This window comes from Glandiceps talaboti, chromosome 15 (assembly GCF_964340395.1).
Source record: "Glandiceps talaboti chromosome 15, keGlaTala1.1, whole genome shotgun sequence".
Taxonomy (NCBI): Eukaryota; Metazoa; Hemichordata; class Enteropneusta; family Spengelidae; genus Glandiceps; species Glandiceps talaboti.
Window position 1 is genome coordinate 16,473,256 of NC_135563.1, and position 17,655 is coordinate 16,490,910.

The 17,655-nt window shown below is 37.0% G+C and overlaps 2 protein-coding genes and 1 pseudogene across 2 annotated transcripts; all 3 read right to left on the reverse strand.

Moving 5' to 3' along the window:
• Nucleotides 1-320: 320 nt before the first annotated feature.
• LOC144446267 (ectonucleotide pyrophosphatase/phosphodiesterase family member 5-like) lies at nt 321-3,793 on the reverse strand. The gene is made up of 3 exons (XM_078136019.1): nt 3,520-3,793; nt 1,049-1,785; nt 321-644 (listed from the first exon to the last, which is right to left on the reverse strand). The coding sequence occupies exons 1-3, from the start codon at nt 3,740-3,742 to the stop codon at nt 321-323; spliced, it is 1,284 nt and encodes a 427-aa protein (XP_077992145.1). The 5' UTR covers nt 3,743-3,793.
• A 1,433-nt stretch (nt 3,794-5,226) lies between these two features.
• On the reverse strand, nt 5,227-8,284 carry LOC144446268 (ectonucleotide pyrophosphatase/phosphodiesterase family member 5 pseudogene; annotated as a pseudogene).
• Nucleotides 8,285-9,416: 1,132 nt separating this feature from the next.
• On the reverse strand, nt 9,417-11,013 carry LOC144446385 (uncharacterized). The gene is made up of 4 exons (XM_078136132.1): nt 10,827-11,013; nt 10,398-10,548; nt 9,907-10,027; nt 9,417-9,576 (listed from the first exon to the last, which is right to left on the reverse strand). The coding sequence occupies exons 1-4, from the start codon at nt 10,985-10,987 to the stop codon at nt 9,440-9,442; spliced, it is 570 nt and encodes a 189-aa protein (XP_077992258.1). The 5' UTR covers nt 10,988-11,013; the 3' UTR covers nt 9,417-9,439.
• Between the last annotated feature and the right edge of the window lie 6,642 nt (nt 11,014-17,655).

The following is a 17,655-nucleotide window of genomic DNA, read 5'->3' on the forward strand; positions in this document are numbered from 1 at the left end:
GTCTCTGACACAGTCAGAAGTTTAACATTGAGAGTTCATCATAAAAGTATTACAGACACACTTTCTGAAGTCCTAGTTACAGCTTCATCATACAAACTAATATTAAAGCTACAATTCAACAATGAAGTGAGGCTACTCCATACCATACCGCCATGATAAAATACTTAAAAAGCTGGAGAAGAAGAAAAACTAATACATATACATCCTGTTTTAGTGTTTTATGAATTAAGAAACATTTAAAATAAGATGCTCTTCTCTACTATTACACCATTCATTAAACTTATGTTTTCTGGCCCTGTTACCATGGTTACAGAAAAGGGTTAAAATTGAACAATGAAATAAAATGAATTGACAATGACAATGAAAAGAGACCTGGTATATGAAACTCGCAATGCTGCACTGGTGTCATCTTTTCTTAACATATGAAGAATATTATCAAGAGATCCGTTGTTTGGTGCTGCCTTAAGTTCCATTAAATGACACATCATTGGATAGATGTCAACTGAATCAAATGGTGTGGCCTGGTAGTCGTCTTTAAAGCCAGGTCCTCGGGCAAAGAAGGCTGGTTTCATTGACATGAACCGATTGTCAAAGCCATGATTACCGGGTAGATTTAGCCGTTCTTCAGATGTTGTAGAGCGATTCTGTAGAATTCGAAAAAAAATGGGGACTTTAAATAGCTCGATCAACTAAATAATGTAATTCTGAGATAATTCTCAGTAATGTCAAGTACGTCAATAATAACTTGAATATAAATCGAAATTTACAAAAGTAAAACTGCAGATGTAGAAGTTGTTTGTATTGTTACTTTTGGTGTGTTGCTCGACTCGTATTTTGATGTTGATGTTATAGGTTGATAATACAGAAAGCTGCAAGAAATAGAATGTCTAGAAACTGTATGTGGTTTCTATTCCTTTATTCTCTTCAATCTCTGTCAGGGAGAGAGAGAGATTGGAAGTGACTTGACACCATGGATAGCTTGTAAATTATAGGATACTGCTATCTCCCACTCAAGTCAAGGTATATTAGTATCAACTAACAATCTTACCTCCAATATTTCCCATTCTTCATCACATGCTACAAATATAGGCATAACACGTCTATTATTGCCATAGTGCCAGTATTCTGGAATCTCTTCCCGTAGGTATACAGAGATGTTCGGATGTTGTCCCTTGAGTGCATTGTACACTTCCGTAATCTTATTTTCCTTGGGTAGTATGTTGGTATATGGTCCTGTGTCTGTGATGATGTCGATATGAGATGGATCAACATAATCGTAGATAAAAACTTTCTTATCAGGAGAGATATCTGCCATCCCATGATCAGCAGTGATGATGATATCAATTACATCATACATATCCACCCTGATTAATTCGTCTATCAGATAGCCCAAAAGATCATCCACTTGTCGGATAACTTCATCAACTTCAGGAGAATCATGTCCATAGTTATGTCCACTGCCATCCGGTTCGTTGAAGTAAAGTGTGACAAAGTCAATATTTTCTTCAGTGAACCATTTGACAACTGTGTCAATGCGATCTCTGTATGGATGGCTTTCGTTGTATGGCAGCCAGATATCAGGTTGATATCCACCATTCGTTACTACATCTCCACCAGGCCAAAAATAATCAGCGCTGCGTCCACCTTGCTTTGATACAGTAACCCACATCGGTTCACCCCCATTATCCCACCACTCCGTATCACGTGTACGCAAACTAAATGTGTCATTAAGTACAGGATCATACATCTTGTTACCAACAATACCATGGCTTTCTTGATACAACCCTAAAATCCAAGGATAATATAGACTTTATGATTAACCCTACAGACCATTGATACATGTAATATAAACTCACCAAATCATGATGTATTCTTATATATGAGGGAATAGAATCTAAAATGTAAAGTTGCATTCTATTCAAGATATTGCCTGATTATCAAAAAATGATTAATTATGCAAATTACACATTGGAATAAAAAATTAAACAAAAACTACATAAAAACATGTGCTTAATTGTTATGGTTGATGTATATACCAAATTATGTGAAAGTTTACATTTTGAAGATACAGCAGTCTAATTACCGAAATAATGTAGGTCTCATAAATGTAAAAGCATGCCAACATGAATTTTAAAAAACCCCTGAAAACTACACCACTAAACTTTATTGTATATAGCACATGTGTGCTATTTGATGTATGATTGACAATAACAATAAGTCTCTCCTTATACCTCCATGGATGATATAACTGCTATCCAGCCATTGAAGTGAAAGTCGTGTTATTTAAAGTTAAATGTAGTTGATGGTACATACATTCTCCACTATTGTTCATCTGTTTTGTTTGAATACATGAATAGTAAAAAAAAACTACTCCAATGGTAAAAAAACTACTCCCATGAAATAAAAATTACTCTCATGGTAAAACAAAAAAAACCTACTCCCATGAAATAAAAACTACTCACATGGTAAAAAAACTACTCACATCTACTCTTGTGTCCTCACCTCTATCCATACCTTAAACAAACTCCCACTTTCAGTCAAAGACAATAGAAAATACAATAGCATTTAAGAGGAGAGAAAAACCTTTCAGAAACTATATGGGTTGATGGTGTAAACTTGATTCATTGTTGGGAAACAATAACTTGAAAAATATGTCACCCTTAAAATCTTCCCTTTGTGCATCTCCGTACTATTGGGTAACTGTGTTAGCAAAAACTCGTCATACATAACTCATCGTCATTTACTCTTGTACAAATCCATAAAAGACCTACGGCAAATGTTTACAATGGGGATTAAAGACCGGAAACCCAGTACAACATCTCAGTAGTAAATACAGAAGCTTTTATTCTTGAAGGCGTGAAAGTTTTCGAAGTGCGAAAATTAAGTTCAGCAATCGCATTGACGCCAGAGGCCCCCCCCCCCTCCCCGAACAAAAGTTCGCTTATTGAGCTTGTGCATACATGTAAACCCTCCACCAACGTTGTGGAGGGTAAATGGCTTGTGTGACATTGTGCGATCGTCTCTGCCCAGCCGTTTGTTTAGAATTAAACAATACAGGGTGAAAGAGAGAAAGTCGCCAAAGGTTAGTCGAGCTCAAGGCTAACAGTTACGATTGCAAGATTGATATATCGTAGGACACGCTATACAACAACGGTATCATTGGAAATACATGTAAACACACCAAAATGAATGTGATTTGAGTTCTAAATAAAATGTTAGACAGATCCAGGGACTACTTACGCGTGCAGTGCTATGAATACAATGCCAGTATGGAGTGAGGAAAAAAATAGTTCTTTTGTTGACACTTTACTTATTTTGGTGCCATGCATTTACTATTATAGCGAAAATTCTTGTATTTCTCAATTTGACATTTCTTTTGTACAAACAGATTCATTAAAAGTAAAATCGTTTTTGTAGGATGAGAACCAATCTGATTAAAACCAAAATGGCTCGACCCCACCCCGAAGTAAAACAATTTAGTCTCCTATCCTACTGTGAACTATTGATCTCCCTCCTTACCTGTCACTATGCTGTAATGGGTCGGAAATGTCTTCGTGACAAACGTTGCAGTTATGTAATCTGCCATTACACCTTCGTTTATAAACCGGTCAAAATTAGGTGTGTTCACTCCCTCCAGATAATCAAATCGAAAACCATCGAATGAAATGATTAAAAGTTTGTGATCTAGACTATTGACAATGTCTGCAAGAAGTAGGAAAGGGACGATGTAGATACACCGCATGATGTCCAATCAACTGTGCAGCCTATTAACTCCAAAAGTCAACGTTGTCCACCAGAAGGTAATAACTAATGTCGAGAATGTGCCACAGTCTTGACGAGTTTAGGCTGCTTGTCATGTAAAAGTAAACACCATTTGACCTTAGTGCTCTGAGATTGGAAAAACTGGGTAAGGGTCAGTGTACGAGATGCTAGTAACGATGTTTGGCACAGTTTGCTTTAGAGGAAATGTAAGTGGGTTAAGAGTCCGTGACACATAATGGCCAATATTTTTAAATATAAATTAGAAATAAAGGTAATTGTCGATTTTGAAATTAAGATATTTAAATTTATAATTTCTGATCTTGGTTTATTTCTCTCATAAGGCGCCATCAATAAAATTTCTCAAAAACCTACCAGGCAGACAAGGAAAACCCACAAAAAGACCAAAATGCTCGCACGTCTTGTAAAATTCTCTTTTCTGTTATGATTTTTCTGCTTGCACCTAAATCTACTACTCTGGATACCATTTATACTGATTTACAAATAAAGTGATGTGATATATTAAATGGTAACCTCAGCCGTCTAATATATTGACTCAATTCTTTGACAACAGTTTAGCTTGAGGTGTTTTGGTTGCCAAAGGTATGTTGTGTAGAGTCTCGCGTATGAAAGTTGATCGTTTTGCGACGGTAAAACATGTTTCCAAGTCGTTGAAAAATTATGCCAGGAAGAATTTTCAGCCAGTCCTCGCGTCACTTCATTTCTATTATAAGCAGCTAACAACAAGTAGCAGTTCGTCACCTAGTCTTGCTGCTAGACGTTCGGTTTCTTCCGATACGATAAGCGAACGAAGTTCTTTTGCGAATGAAGTTCGCAGTGAGGGCTTGTCCGAACTCGGGTGTTCCACCCTCGATAGGTATGGTAGCTTATTGTATTGTTCCGGAAGAACACCCGAGGTCTAGGAGCTAGACTATTCGTCACCTAGCTGGCTCTGCTGATATCCCTTCCGATCTTGCTGGTCGTAATGCGCAAGCCTGTGTCCTGAGCCTCGCATAGCCTGAGGGTGAGTGACGAAGTTTCGTCATCTTCTTCTTGCGGCGTTGTCACTAGTGGCATACTTCAAACGCCTTACAATGAGAAAGATGTAAGTCACAAAGTCTGGCAGTGAGATATTATATTTCTATGACATTTCACTTATTGGATATCGATATGACATATTTCGCCAGGTCTTTGACACAGTGAGGAGTTTAATATTGAGAGTTCATCATAAATCTATTTGAGACACATTTTCAGAACTGATATCTACAGTTACACCATCCAAGCTAATAAGTGACAATATAAGCAATGAAATGGGTCTATATTATACCTTGTACAATATTGATGGCAAAGCTTAAGAAAACCAAATACATCATGTTTTAGTATTTTATCAATTTAGAAAACATTGGCCAATATATCTAACACTTATACAATTCACGAAATATAGATTTTGTCACCCTGTTACCATGGTTACATAAAAGGGTTAAAATTGAACAATGAAATAAAACCAATGACAAAAGACATTGTAAATGAAACTCGCAATGCTGCACTGGTGTCATCCTTTTCCAATATATGGAGAACATTATCAAGCGATCCGTTGTTCGGTGCTGCCTCGAGTTCCATTAAATGACACATCATTGGATAGATGTCAACTGAATCAAACGGTGTGGCCTGGTAGTCGTCTTTAAAGCCAGGTCCTCGGGCAAAGAAAGCTGGCTTCATTGACATGAACCGATTATCAAAGCCATGATTGCCGGGTAGATTTAGCCGTCCTTCAGATGTCGTAGAGCGATTCTGTAGAAACAAGGGCCACAATTTATAGTTACAGATCAAGCTATGAAAATTTTTATTCTGAAACATTACTGAAACAAGTACATTGAAGAATATAAATTTGAAGGAGAAAAAACCTGAAGACATAGAAATTGTTTGTATTGTTACAATTGCCGTATTTGTTTCATTTGATGTTGATGTTACATTTTGTATTACAGTTACCAAAATTTACAAATGACAAGGCGGCCAAGAAAACTTAGCATGTCCGACTATGAGTGTTATAAAACAATGAAAATACAAGTATCAACTAACAATCTTACCTCCAATATTTCCCATTCTTCATCACATGCTACAAATATAGGCATAACACGTCTATTATTGGCATAGTGCCAGTAGTCTGGAATCTCTTCCCGTAGGTAAACAGAGATATTCGAATGTTGTCCCTTGAGGGCGTTGTACACGTCCATGATCTTATTTTCCTTGGGTAGTATGTTGGTAAATGGTCCTGTGTCTGTGATGATATCGATATCAAATGAATTGACGTAATCGTAGATGAAAACTTTCTTATCAGGAGAGATATCTGCCATCCCATGATCAGCTGTGATGATGATATCAATTACGTCATACATATTCACCCTGATTAATTCGTCTATCAGATAGCCCAAAAGATCATCCACTTGTCGGATAGCTTCGTCAACTTCAGGAGAATCGTGTCCGTAATCATGTCCACTGCCATCCGGCTCATCGAAATAAAGAGCGACAAAGTCAATATTTTCTTCAGTGAACCATTTGACAACAGTGTTGATGCGATCTGTGTAAGGGTGGCTTTCATTGTACGATAGCCAGATATCGGGTCGGTATCCACCATTCGTCTCTGCCTCTCCACCAGGCCAGAAATAGGTAGCACTGCGTCCACCCTGCTTTGATACTGTAACCCACATCGGTTCACCCCCATTATCCCACCACTCTGTGTCATGTGTATCCATATCGAATGTATCATTGAGTACGGGGTCATACATCCTGTTACCCACAATACCATGGCTTTCTTGATATAACCCTAAAATCCAAGGATGATATATACTTTCTCATTAACAGTACAAACCATTGATACATGTAATATAAACTCATCAAGTCATAACTGATGAATTCTTATATCCATGGGAATAGAATCCTGTGACAAATATCAGTCAACCCTTCTGCAACGACAACACTATGCATAAGACATGGGACCCCTTGGGCTTGTGGTGTATGTAGTATTTTCGTTGCAGTAGAGTTGGACACAATCTGTCGCGAACTGAAGATGGAATTTAATAGTTTTGACAGTTGGATATATCAACTAACATATGTACATATTACATGCAGCGTACGTAATCACGCGCTAAGCCGTCACCTGTGCCTGTAATAAAAATGTCTTGTTCCTTTAATGTACGTAACTTAGATTGCATGTTACCGGTAACATGTACATTAATTTTGATATATCAGTTTCACTTTTCGTCTGTGATTTTACGTCCACTTTATAGATTTTCCGCCTTTCACCTACCATAATAGCGCTTACTGTATTTAGTATCACTTTGTATGATTGTTATTGTAGTGATGCTTGAGAGCCTCAATGGAAAGAAGTGTTTCATTTACTTTGGTACTGCAGCACTTATTTGAGCTACCCCGAAGAAATTAATTATTATAATTTATTATATCATCATATATCGACATATTCATATTTTGTAATTTGTAAGACCAGTAAGGCTATAGAAAACAATTTGAATTCAATCCTCCATGTGAGGTAATTGAATCATTTTACTGAGTCAACTAACCCCATGAAACACCTGGGCCAAAAATATTTTTGTTCCGATTAACCGACACTACCAGTCCCCCCTCCTTCCCAGTCCTTATAATTATGTACTTTCAGAAAAATAAAGTGAAAATGAATTGTCAGAACTGTTGTTATTAATACCATTAATGACCCTGTACGTACTGCCTATTTTTGCAAAGAGGAGTTGGTTTCTGTTGTTTTTATTTTAAATATATCCTTTTTTGGTAGTGTATGACATCTAAAATGAATACTAAAAAAAATAATTGAAATATGCAGTCACTTCATCTGTCAATATTAATTAATCATTGATATTCGAGCCCATTTGTTTACTAAAACAGCGACTTACGTGTTTTTAATCATGCCCCCTTTGCTTGGTATACGTAGCTTTTAAACTTAGAGTCAATACGATTTCGATAACAAGTTGAGATACCTATAGCGGGCAGCCGTTCAGCTTACTGGACAAAACGAGCCACTTTTTGTATAAAACGAGCCTTGCCCCTGCCCCTTTAACAACAACAACAACATCGACAACAATGACGACGACGACGACGTCAACAACAACAATAGCAACGACGACGACGGCGGCAACAACAACAACAACAACAACAACAACAACAACAGCAACAACAACGGTATCTCTGCATGGAAAATAAACACATTCATATGCCATATATGTCCTGCATAAACTGTCAGACAGATCCAGGGACCACTTACCTGTCACTATGCTGTAATGGGTCGGAAAAGTCTTCGTAACAAACGTTGCAGTGATGTAATCTGCCATTACACCTTCGTTTATAAACCGGTCAAAATTAGGTGTGTTTACTCCCTCCAGGTAATCAAATCGAAAACCATCGAATGAAATGATTAGAAGTTTGTGATCTAGACTATTGACAATGTCTGCAATGAGCAGTAGGAAAGGGACGATGTAGATACACCGCATAATGTCCAGTCAACTGCAGCCCGGTAACTAGAAAAGTCAACGTCCACCAACAACTAATGTCGAGAATTTGCCACAGGCTTGACGTCGATATCGTGTTCTCGGCTGTTACATAGCATGCAAACATCTCTGGATAAACAGTTGATCATGTGGATAGCACGATTTGTCCAACCCAAACCCAATATTAGTATGATTACGGCCAAGTTACGTGATACAGTGTTTGCGTTAATACCACAATCGGAGCTCGTGGTTCAGTTTATGGAGATGAATAAACTTGCAGCGTGAAAATGTTGTTGTACACGTGAATATTAAAATTAATACTCATAAATGGTGTCCAACTAATGACAGGGAACCAGCAGATTTTGGTTAGGTGGACTGACGAGGGAATGGAAAGTTACACAAAAATAGGGTATAAAGTGGACTTGAACATTTTGGACATGGGGGTGGGGATTCAAATTTTCAGTCTCTTACTAGGTAAATATACACAATCTCCGATCCTTCATTTAAAACTAAAAAGTAAACCATAAGAACGCTTACAAATTATAAATCGATGTTTTGTGCTTTGTGTGGCAGTTTTCGTGTCAAGCTGTGAAACAAGATGACCAACATGTACAGTAACTTAGGCAACACTTTCTGATAGTAAGCTGTCTTTTAGTCTATCATTGCCAGAACACACACAAAACGGTGCAAAATGTTTTATGCAAGTATTTAAGAATAAAGTTGGTTCATCTAGTCATGCCCCCTTTTAAAAGAAACACACACATACATAGATACATAGATACATACATACATACATACATACATACATACATACATACATACATACATACATACATACATACATACATACATACATACAACAACGACAAACACACAAAAACACACGTGAGCTTTTATTTGGGCGAGTACGAGATCATGGTGGGAATTGCACTTTCGACTTAGAAAGAAAGAAAACTTGGTGATATCAACCAAGCGACAAAAAATACATAATAAATTAATTTACCGATGTAATGATATTGGGAGCAATCAACTATTGAAACAAAATTATTAGCTAACGACCCATCACGAAACTATTAGTCTACAAGCCAAGTACTGTACTGTACTGTACTTTTACTGTGTATTAAACAGACAGATACACTAATTACACATGCAAAGCAAGTTCAAGTTCACATAAGAATGGTATACATTGGATTTAGTCCTGGTAGATCAGAAACGAACATTGTGCTCTTTCCACTGTTTTTTCGGTCTGCCCTCACCGGTTGTGACCAAGCACAGTTGTTACACGAGAAGAAAACTTCTGCACCTGTAAGAGCAGAAGTCAAAGATACATGTAAAGTCACGGTACGAATGACGTCAAGAACCAGCTTTTGGGATGTCTTCGATTGGCTGTCGAGACATGGGGTTTCCTTGCAATGAGGAGTTGTGGTCGGTATTGGAACTTGAAATGAGGGCGGTACAACTTCTAGTTTGACTGGAATTCACTTCCAATCCACAGTCAGCAAAACGATATAAACATCATCTTGGTGACACAAAATGGCTTCCAAATATGTCCTAACTCTTAAAAAAAGAGCTAAAATGTTCCAAGTAATGAATAGAATACTGACGTTCATGTGTGAAAGAGTATAGAACTTACGTGAACAGATTTCTTGTTCAACCAGTGATGTGTAGAATTCGTCTTGAACTACGCCCTCGGCGACGAGATCGGTTGAAGAATAGACCCGTGGGATCATCGGGGACAGGTAACTCACAATTCTCTGTTGGTGGGAATGTAACAGGAACATATTTAGGGGTGCGAGAGGAGGGGGGGGGGGTGAAAATTCTGATGGTCTAAAAGGGGGAACCATGAAATATTTTACTCTTGATTTGTAACTCTTTGAGCCAAATTACATGGAGCTGTCATTTACTACGGGCGGTGTTGGAGATTGGTCACAGTTGAAGGTATATATGAGAGTCTGGCCAAAAACGTGTGGGCTGGTTTAATTGGTCATTACGTAGTGACGTACACTAGTTCGGTTTGTGCATAGACCCTCGGTTTAAGGTTTGTGTCAACCTCTGAAATTAAAGCTCATATTGTTACAAATATAATTGTGTGAGAATCAACAACTCCCACTACTAATAGATTACCTCAGAATGTGGTGGATGGGCAACATAAAGACATTGGAAGGAGTTATTATTCATGTATTTGACAACAACCTCTGTTAGATGAACGACTGCTTTCCTCAGATTATCCATCACTTTATTACAACTTGAATGATTTGAACTTGAAGTTTCACATCTGAAATTATAAGTTTAATAGAGAAAGCGGTATATGTAGTAATGATTTTGAATTATTTCTAGCATGCTCATTAAAAAAATGAAACCTCCTATATATGTAAAAACACCAGAAATTGTCATTACAATTACGAGGTTGCTAGCTATGTTGTTATTTCTGAGTTTCTACAGTGTGCAAAATATGATTAATGCAGGTATATGTAATTCATCGGATATTGCAATATTTATAAATTTGATGTATTAATATTACAGACAGATTACTAGTATGTGAAATCGACTCACATTTCTCCAGATCTGTTTCGCCAATGCAGGGCAATGAAAGATCCACCGTCACACATTTTATTTGCAAACACCTCTGCCATTCTGCCGATATCGTGCGATCGAGCCAAATGTGTGTCAACGGTCTGTCCTAGTGAATCACCACTTTCTATATCGATGTTCATAAAGTCGAGAGGGTAGTACAATCCAAGACACTTTATCTCCTGAGATACGAGTATCTGACGTAAAGTGTCAAGTTGCTGTCGTGGCATGGTTTCCAATCCCGGCATCCTTATGCCGAAAGTTTGTAGCACAGTATCATGTTCCCGCCTGTACAGTAATTGGTAGTCTGTAATATTTCTCCCGCCAAATTGGGGTGCTTGTAATACAACATCAATATTGTTATTGCACTCTGTCTGATATTCTCCTAAACTTGCAGTGGGAATTATATCTTGTAAAGTATCAGCACTAAACAATTGTTCAAAGGGTACGACATTTCTGACAACTCCTTCACGATCTTGTTTAACGAAAGGAGTCAATACAATAGTTCGATTCAAAAACAGTGCAAATTTGACAGCGACTTTGAAACTCTCGTGTTGAAGTCTTGAATCTAAACCACACGACTTGAGTGGTATTAAATATTTCTTGCCAGTTGTGTCTTGTGAAATTGGAGATCTTCTTTCACCAATCTAAACCAATTAAAAGAAAATGGTATATCATTTCAATATGGCGGTCTTGATAATGTTTACGCCGGTTGATTCTATATTTGACCAGTAGCTTATGTATCAGATAATCCAAATGGTGTGACAGTGTAATGAAAAGCTGATTCTCAAATCCTTAAAGGACAAAATCAATAATTAAATAAAGGTAATAAACTCAGCTCTTTTACTTTTTAGGTGGGGATTGGGGGTTGGGGGATGTTGGGTGGGTTTGGTGGTGAACCGTGACCATTTTAGTTCTCACCCGACAAAAACGATTTTACTTTTAATGGAATCTATTTTGCACCCCTAAATACAAATATTTCTATTTAAAAAAAATCAAATCGAATTTTCGCTATAGTAATACATGGCACTAAGGGAACGAGGGTTCTGTATTCATAGTACTGTACACTACTACATTCTGATTGGTAATTGATTGTACTGTCTGAAACAATTACCAATTTTGGCCAATTAAGTTGGGGGGGGGGGGTCACGTCCTAGGCCAAACTAAAAAAAATAGTTTTCTTTATCCTACATTGAACTGTATTTATCTTACCCAAACATTTGTATAAATCCCCCACTTCATCTACATACCGCCTGGTTTGTAATTCTTTTAATCAAGATACACAGTATGGCACTGTACGTAAATTAATATTTAGCAAGGATATAGCCATAGACTTTTAAAGCGTAATCTGCAGTGTACAGTATTAAGTCTATTAAAATATGACGTTTTTGTGCTGTAAATCACGTATGATTTATGAGACTTTTAATTTACGTCTGACAGAGATCTGATAAATCACACGGATTGGATGAAAATTCACACAAAAACAAATTGTAATATATAGTGCGGAACCGCTGAGTCTAGATCACGTTCCATCTACCAAATATGATAATAGCTCGCGATCAAATTTAGTGACCCCTCTCGCCACTATGCGATCATTTGGCCAGACACTCAACCTCACTCAGCACGGGTCATCTATGTTGTCAATGAACTGAAAAGTGTATTTATATTATGATGTGCCAATTTTACAACCTAATGGAATGATAAACATGGGTAAAACCAAAGGGGATATTTCGAAGTAATGGTTATAGAACATTTATGAAAGTATGAAATGTGAAATTATCATATAATAGAACATAATGTACATATACCTATACCATTCAGACATTTCAGTATAAAAATCTAACCGAACCAGTATCAATGTAAATACTTTTTCACCATGCAAGGTGTGTTTAATGCGATTATGCATGAATATAGTATTATCCATTGCGTGCATAGTGTCGCTGACAAAATACCTCAAAATTAGAAATATGTTATTATATATAAATGTCCCACTGTTAGGAGGTCGAAGGGTCAGATAGTCACGGTACAAATATTTGACACGTTACTGTACCCTCATAAAAGTAATTCGCTTCTACCTTTGATTATTCTATTACATTGTAAATGACGTTCTCTAATATTCTCACCTGTACTGGAGAATCCGGAAGTGGATCATATCTACTTCCGTCTACTCGAACAGCAGACGACGCATTGGTTGTTGCCAAGGGTATTTTCTCATGTGGCATACACAGCTGTGGAAAGGCTTTACATTTCAATAAAAGTTCACTGCTCAAATGCGAATTTGTAGATCGACGGCTCGACGGGTTTGTGTTGACAGTGAAGTGAAACATTAACAAAGTCAACGCCAGAGAAAATATAGCCGATATGACTATGTTTAACATGACCGTGCTCCTCATTATGAGCACACAGAGAGAGTTTACATGGATGTCAACTATAGAAATTCAGCAAATCGCAAGTTCAGATCAAAATTTTACAAACCATCCCCCGTCGCATTTCTGTCGAATTTCTGCTTGGACGTGGACATGGCTAGCAAAAGTAAAATTCTTCACAACAGTAACAACTGTCAACCAGACGATTAATTAGGTATGCCATACACTTTCCTCTTGCGTTGTTAAACCTTGCAACGAACATGGACTAGGTGGAAGAATATTTATCGGAAAATCACTACAACGGTGGATTTTACGCGACACTATGATGAACCACCACAATGAGCAATCATACTAAACGGTTTGGTCATCGATTGTACCTTTATTGAAAACCTGTAACAGCTTGCGAAAAGCCTTTATACAAACGAAAAGAAAATGTTTTATTTCACACACACAAACCTATCCGTGTCAATACATAAGAACTATTCGCGCAGATATGAGACAAACATGATATATTGACGTGCACTTATTTACTATTCTCATTATGGTATTCCAATTAAAAAGCAAACATTTTTTAATTTTTTCAATCAAATTTTCATATGATGTATTTTCAATCTTGTTCGTATTGAGAAAATGTGTCAGTCAACCGTACTACTTTCCTGTACAGCAACATATACACACACAGTTCATGATATGGGTATTACCGTGAATTATCTGGTTTGCGTATAGTGTCTATACAGCTGCGGCTGCACTCATTGAGTCGACAATTGGCAATAATTACTAACACACACAAAGTTTGAAACAATGAACACTTCTAAAATTCAAACGTTTGATTGATGCGTTGATAAGTGGCATGCTTTCAATGCAAAGACTTTAAATGGGGCAAACCGTTTCATCAGCTTTTTACTCAAGTGAATTACTTCATACAAAAAAACTTGATTTCAAATATTCTAGTATGTCTATATTGATGCATACCTTATATGACAATTTGTGTTCTGCCATTGTTACAACTGTTGATTGCATAGTAGGAAGTTCCTGTACATATTTTGATATGAATTTACGTCATTAGATCGTTTTATAAGTTAGATCCTAATACCAGGTTTGAGTTCAGTCAATTGCAAATGATGTATACATAAGTAAGTATAATACTGTGAGTACCATTTAATATATAGAAAAAAATTGCACCCCAAAAATATAAACTGTGTCCCTCAAAAGGATGATTAAACATTGGCTATTGCAACAGTTTTTAGTGCCCCCCCCCCACATTCTAGTGTACCCGGGGCCACTAGTTCCTATATGCTTCCTGGTTTTTAGCGTCCCCATCCATATATTGTTGTACTTTAGCAATGTCTTCTCTAGGTTTCTGAATATTTGTAATTGAACAGTTTTCAAGCCTGATTAGTTATACGCTGACCATACCTCAATGTTCTGACTCTGGATGCAAGTGTATTGTTACTATTCCCTGAATACACCCATTACATTGTCTTTATGAGATATATAAGGTGACATTTTGTACCTTGTAGTCTTCACTTCTAAATCAGTTCACCGGGGACTCTAACTGGAAGGTTCTGACAAGAGTTATGGTTGTAATTTAGATAACACATTTTGTAACATTACCTTATCTAGACTATCACCCTTTTCGCATTTTATAAGAAAATCATTGGATGACAATACATAGTAAGATCAATAATCTTCTTATAGCTATAAACATAAGGATTATAGCTTTAGTAAAACACTTAATTCGTGGACACAGTGTCCTCAGATACGTGGTGCAGTAGTTAGCTGCATTTTAAATTATTTTTTGGGCTTGTATTCGTTGCACTCTCACTTTACATGTACAAGGCACTTAGACTTAAAAACTCAATATATATAGACGGTGCCATATACTAGTAAACCTACACACTGGGAGATGCAAGTTGAGTGGATTCATATAAATTATGCCTTACCTACCAAAACCAGACATTTCCTTACTCTAGCATTAACTATTAAACCCCTTATAAATATAGTCAGAGCACAACACACATTTGAAACAGCCACAGCGCTGTGAAATAACGACAGAACTAAATGACAAACACGTTGCGAAGTGTACTGTGCGTAATTTTTTATACATTGAACATATTACAGAACACATTAATAAAACCATACCATTTAACCGAACTAAATATACTATTGAATCACCCACGTTCGGCACGGTTGACGTAGATATATACATTTTACGAGAGAGTGGCAGATACCGTATCCTGTTGTTTGATTCAATGGAAGCTGTCGGCTAAATGCTCATAAATGTCATGTCGCTTTGTGACGACTTTAATGCATGTCCATAATTCATTCATAGTCTATATATTGCTACATGTATTGTTACTGACATAGATTGTACAGAAAGATGGTAGCAAGGTTTAGAAACCATCAAATACCTCTTTTATCTAGCGAGTACAAGATATTACTATTACTATGGTAACAATTATATGACTTTGAAACGGTCGGTAAACGAACTTTTCTACTCCATTTTAGGGATGGAAGTTAGGAAGAACAGTGCAAATCAGCCAGAAAGTTTGTTTCATTCATTCATTCATTCATTCATTCATTCATTCATTCATTCATTCATTCATCCATCCATCCATTCATTCATTCATTCACTCATTTATTCATTGATCCATTAATTAATTAATTAATTAATTAATTAATTAATTAATTAATTCATTCAATCATTCAATAAACTTATTCACCAGTCGCAAGTCAGTCAGTCATTTAGGAAGCTTGTTTATCTGTTGTCAGCCAGCCAATCAGGTAGTCAGTCAGTCTGTCTGTCAGTCAGGCAGTCAGTCAGGTCTGTCTGTCTGTCTGTCTGTCTGTCTGTCTGTCTGTCTGTCTGTCTGTCTGTCTGTCTGTCTGTCTGTCTGTCTGTCAGTCAGTCAACACGCTCATTATCTGTTTAAACAGTCACGTCGTCCGCCCGTCCATATATATGTACATGAGTCAGACCAGTACAGTGAGTCAACCTGCCAGTCTGTCTGTATCAGAATGTTGTCATCTTTCTCCTAATCATGACTGCGACTTCTTCATCGACACATCACAACAGTTGCCAATGTACTGTCGAAGGAGATTTATCGCCATAATGATGTCCTTTGTTATCACTATTCTCGCAAACCAGATCTAGAGGTAATATTTCTTCCGCGACACTGCGTCTTGCTTGGACGGTGCCCTGTGAGAGGCTGTTGTATACGACGATGCCTTATCACATATACAAAGAATTTCATGTCAGTAGGTGCAGTAATCTCTCATAGCCATTTCAAAGATACCAATACTAGTACTATATGCAATGTAAGTAATTCACACGTAACGGTAGGTTGACTTAACGCACGACAAAATTGGACAAAAACGACTATCACGTTCATAATTGTAAAATCCCTCAATTATTCAAGTATTGGCAAACTCAACATTCTTTGTAAATGGGCAAAATGATAGGTGTGACACAATATAGAGGTGAGAACTCAATAATCAGATAAATCACTGAAAAATCACAAAGTCTTTCAAAATGGAGCACTGGCAATTGGCCAAATTTTGGAAACGTATAAAATGTTTCTACTTGATTGACACTAGTATTGAATATTTTTAAGCCTGTTAAGTAGCAGAATTTATAACGCAAAGCTACTTGAATTTCCATATAACCGTTACAAGACACTCAAAGTATTTCAATTCGTTTTACGGTTTTACATTTGCGCTGCCTTGCGAACAATTTGATATTCCGTTGAAAGGAAACGTAACGCATTGTGCTTGTTTGTGTTTCAGTGTGTGTGTGTGTGTGTGTGTGTGTGTGTGTGTGTGTGTGTGCGTGTGCGTGTGCGTGTGTGTGTGTGTGTGTGTATTTGTGTGTATATGTATGTATGTATGTATGTATGTATGTATGTATGTATGTATGTATGTATGTATGTATGTATGTATGTATGTATGTATGTATGTATGTATGTGTATGTGTGTATGTGTGTATGTATGTATGTATGTATGTATGTATGTATGTATGTATGTATGTATGTATGTATGTATGTATGTATGTGTGTGTGTGTGTGTGTGTGTGGAGGGGTGTGTGTGAGGGGTTGAAGGTCATTGAAGAACAGGGTGGTCGTAAGAAGATCAAGGTGGTCAAGATAATATTCTCAGTACACGTATTCATCGAAACTGCCACATTCATGTTCAATATCTTTCTGCCTGTGAAGGTAGATGTGTGAACACTTGGGAAAATAAAGACGCTTGCAAGAGGTAAAGCATCTATGAACTGTACTATATAAAGCCACAATCAATTAGTCTCTAATTTCGATGTGTCAAGGAGCAAAGAGCAAAAACTCGTAGTACTTGCTGACATATATATCACCATGGTAACGATTGGATCTCTCTTCTCAGTGCTTTGTTATGGTAATATATAATAATACAGCTATGCACTAATATCCGGA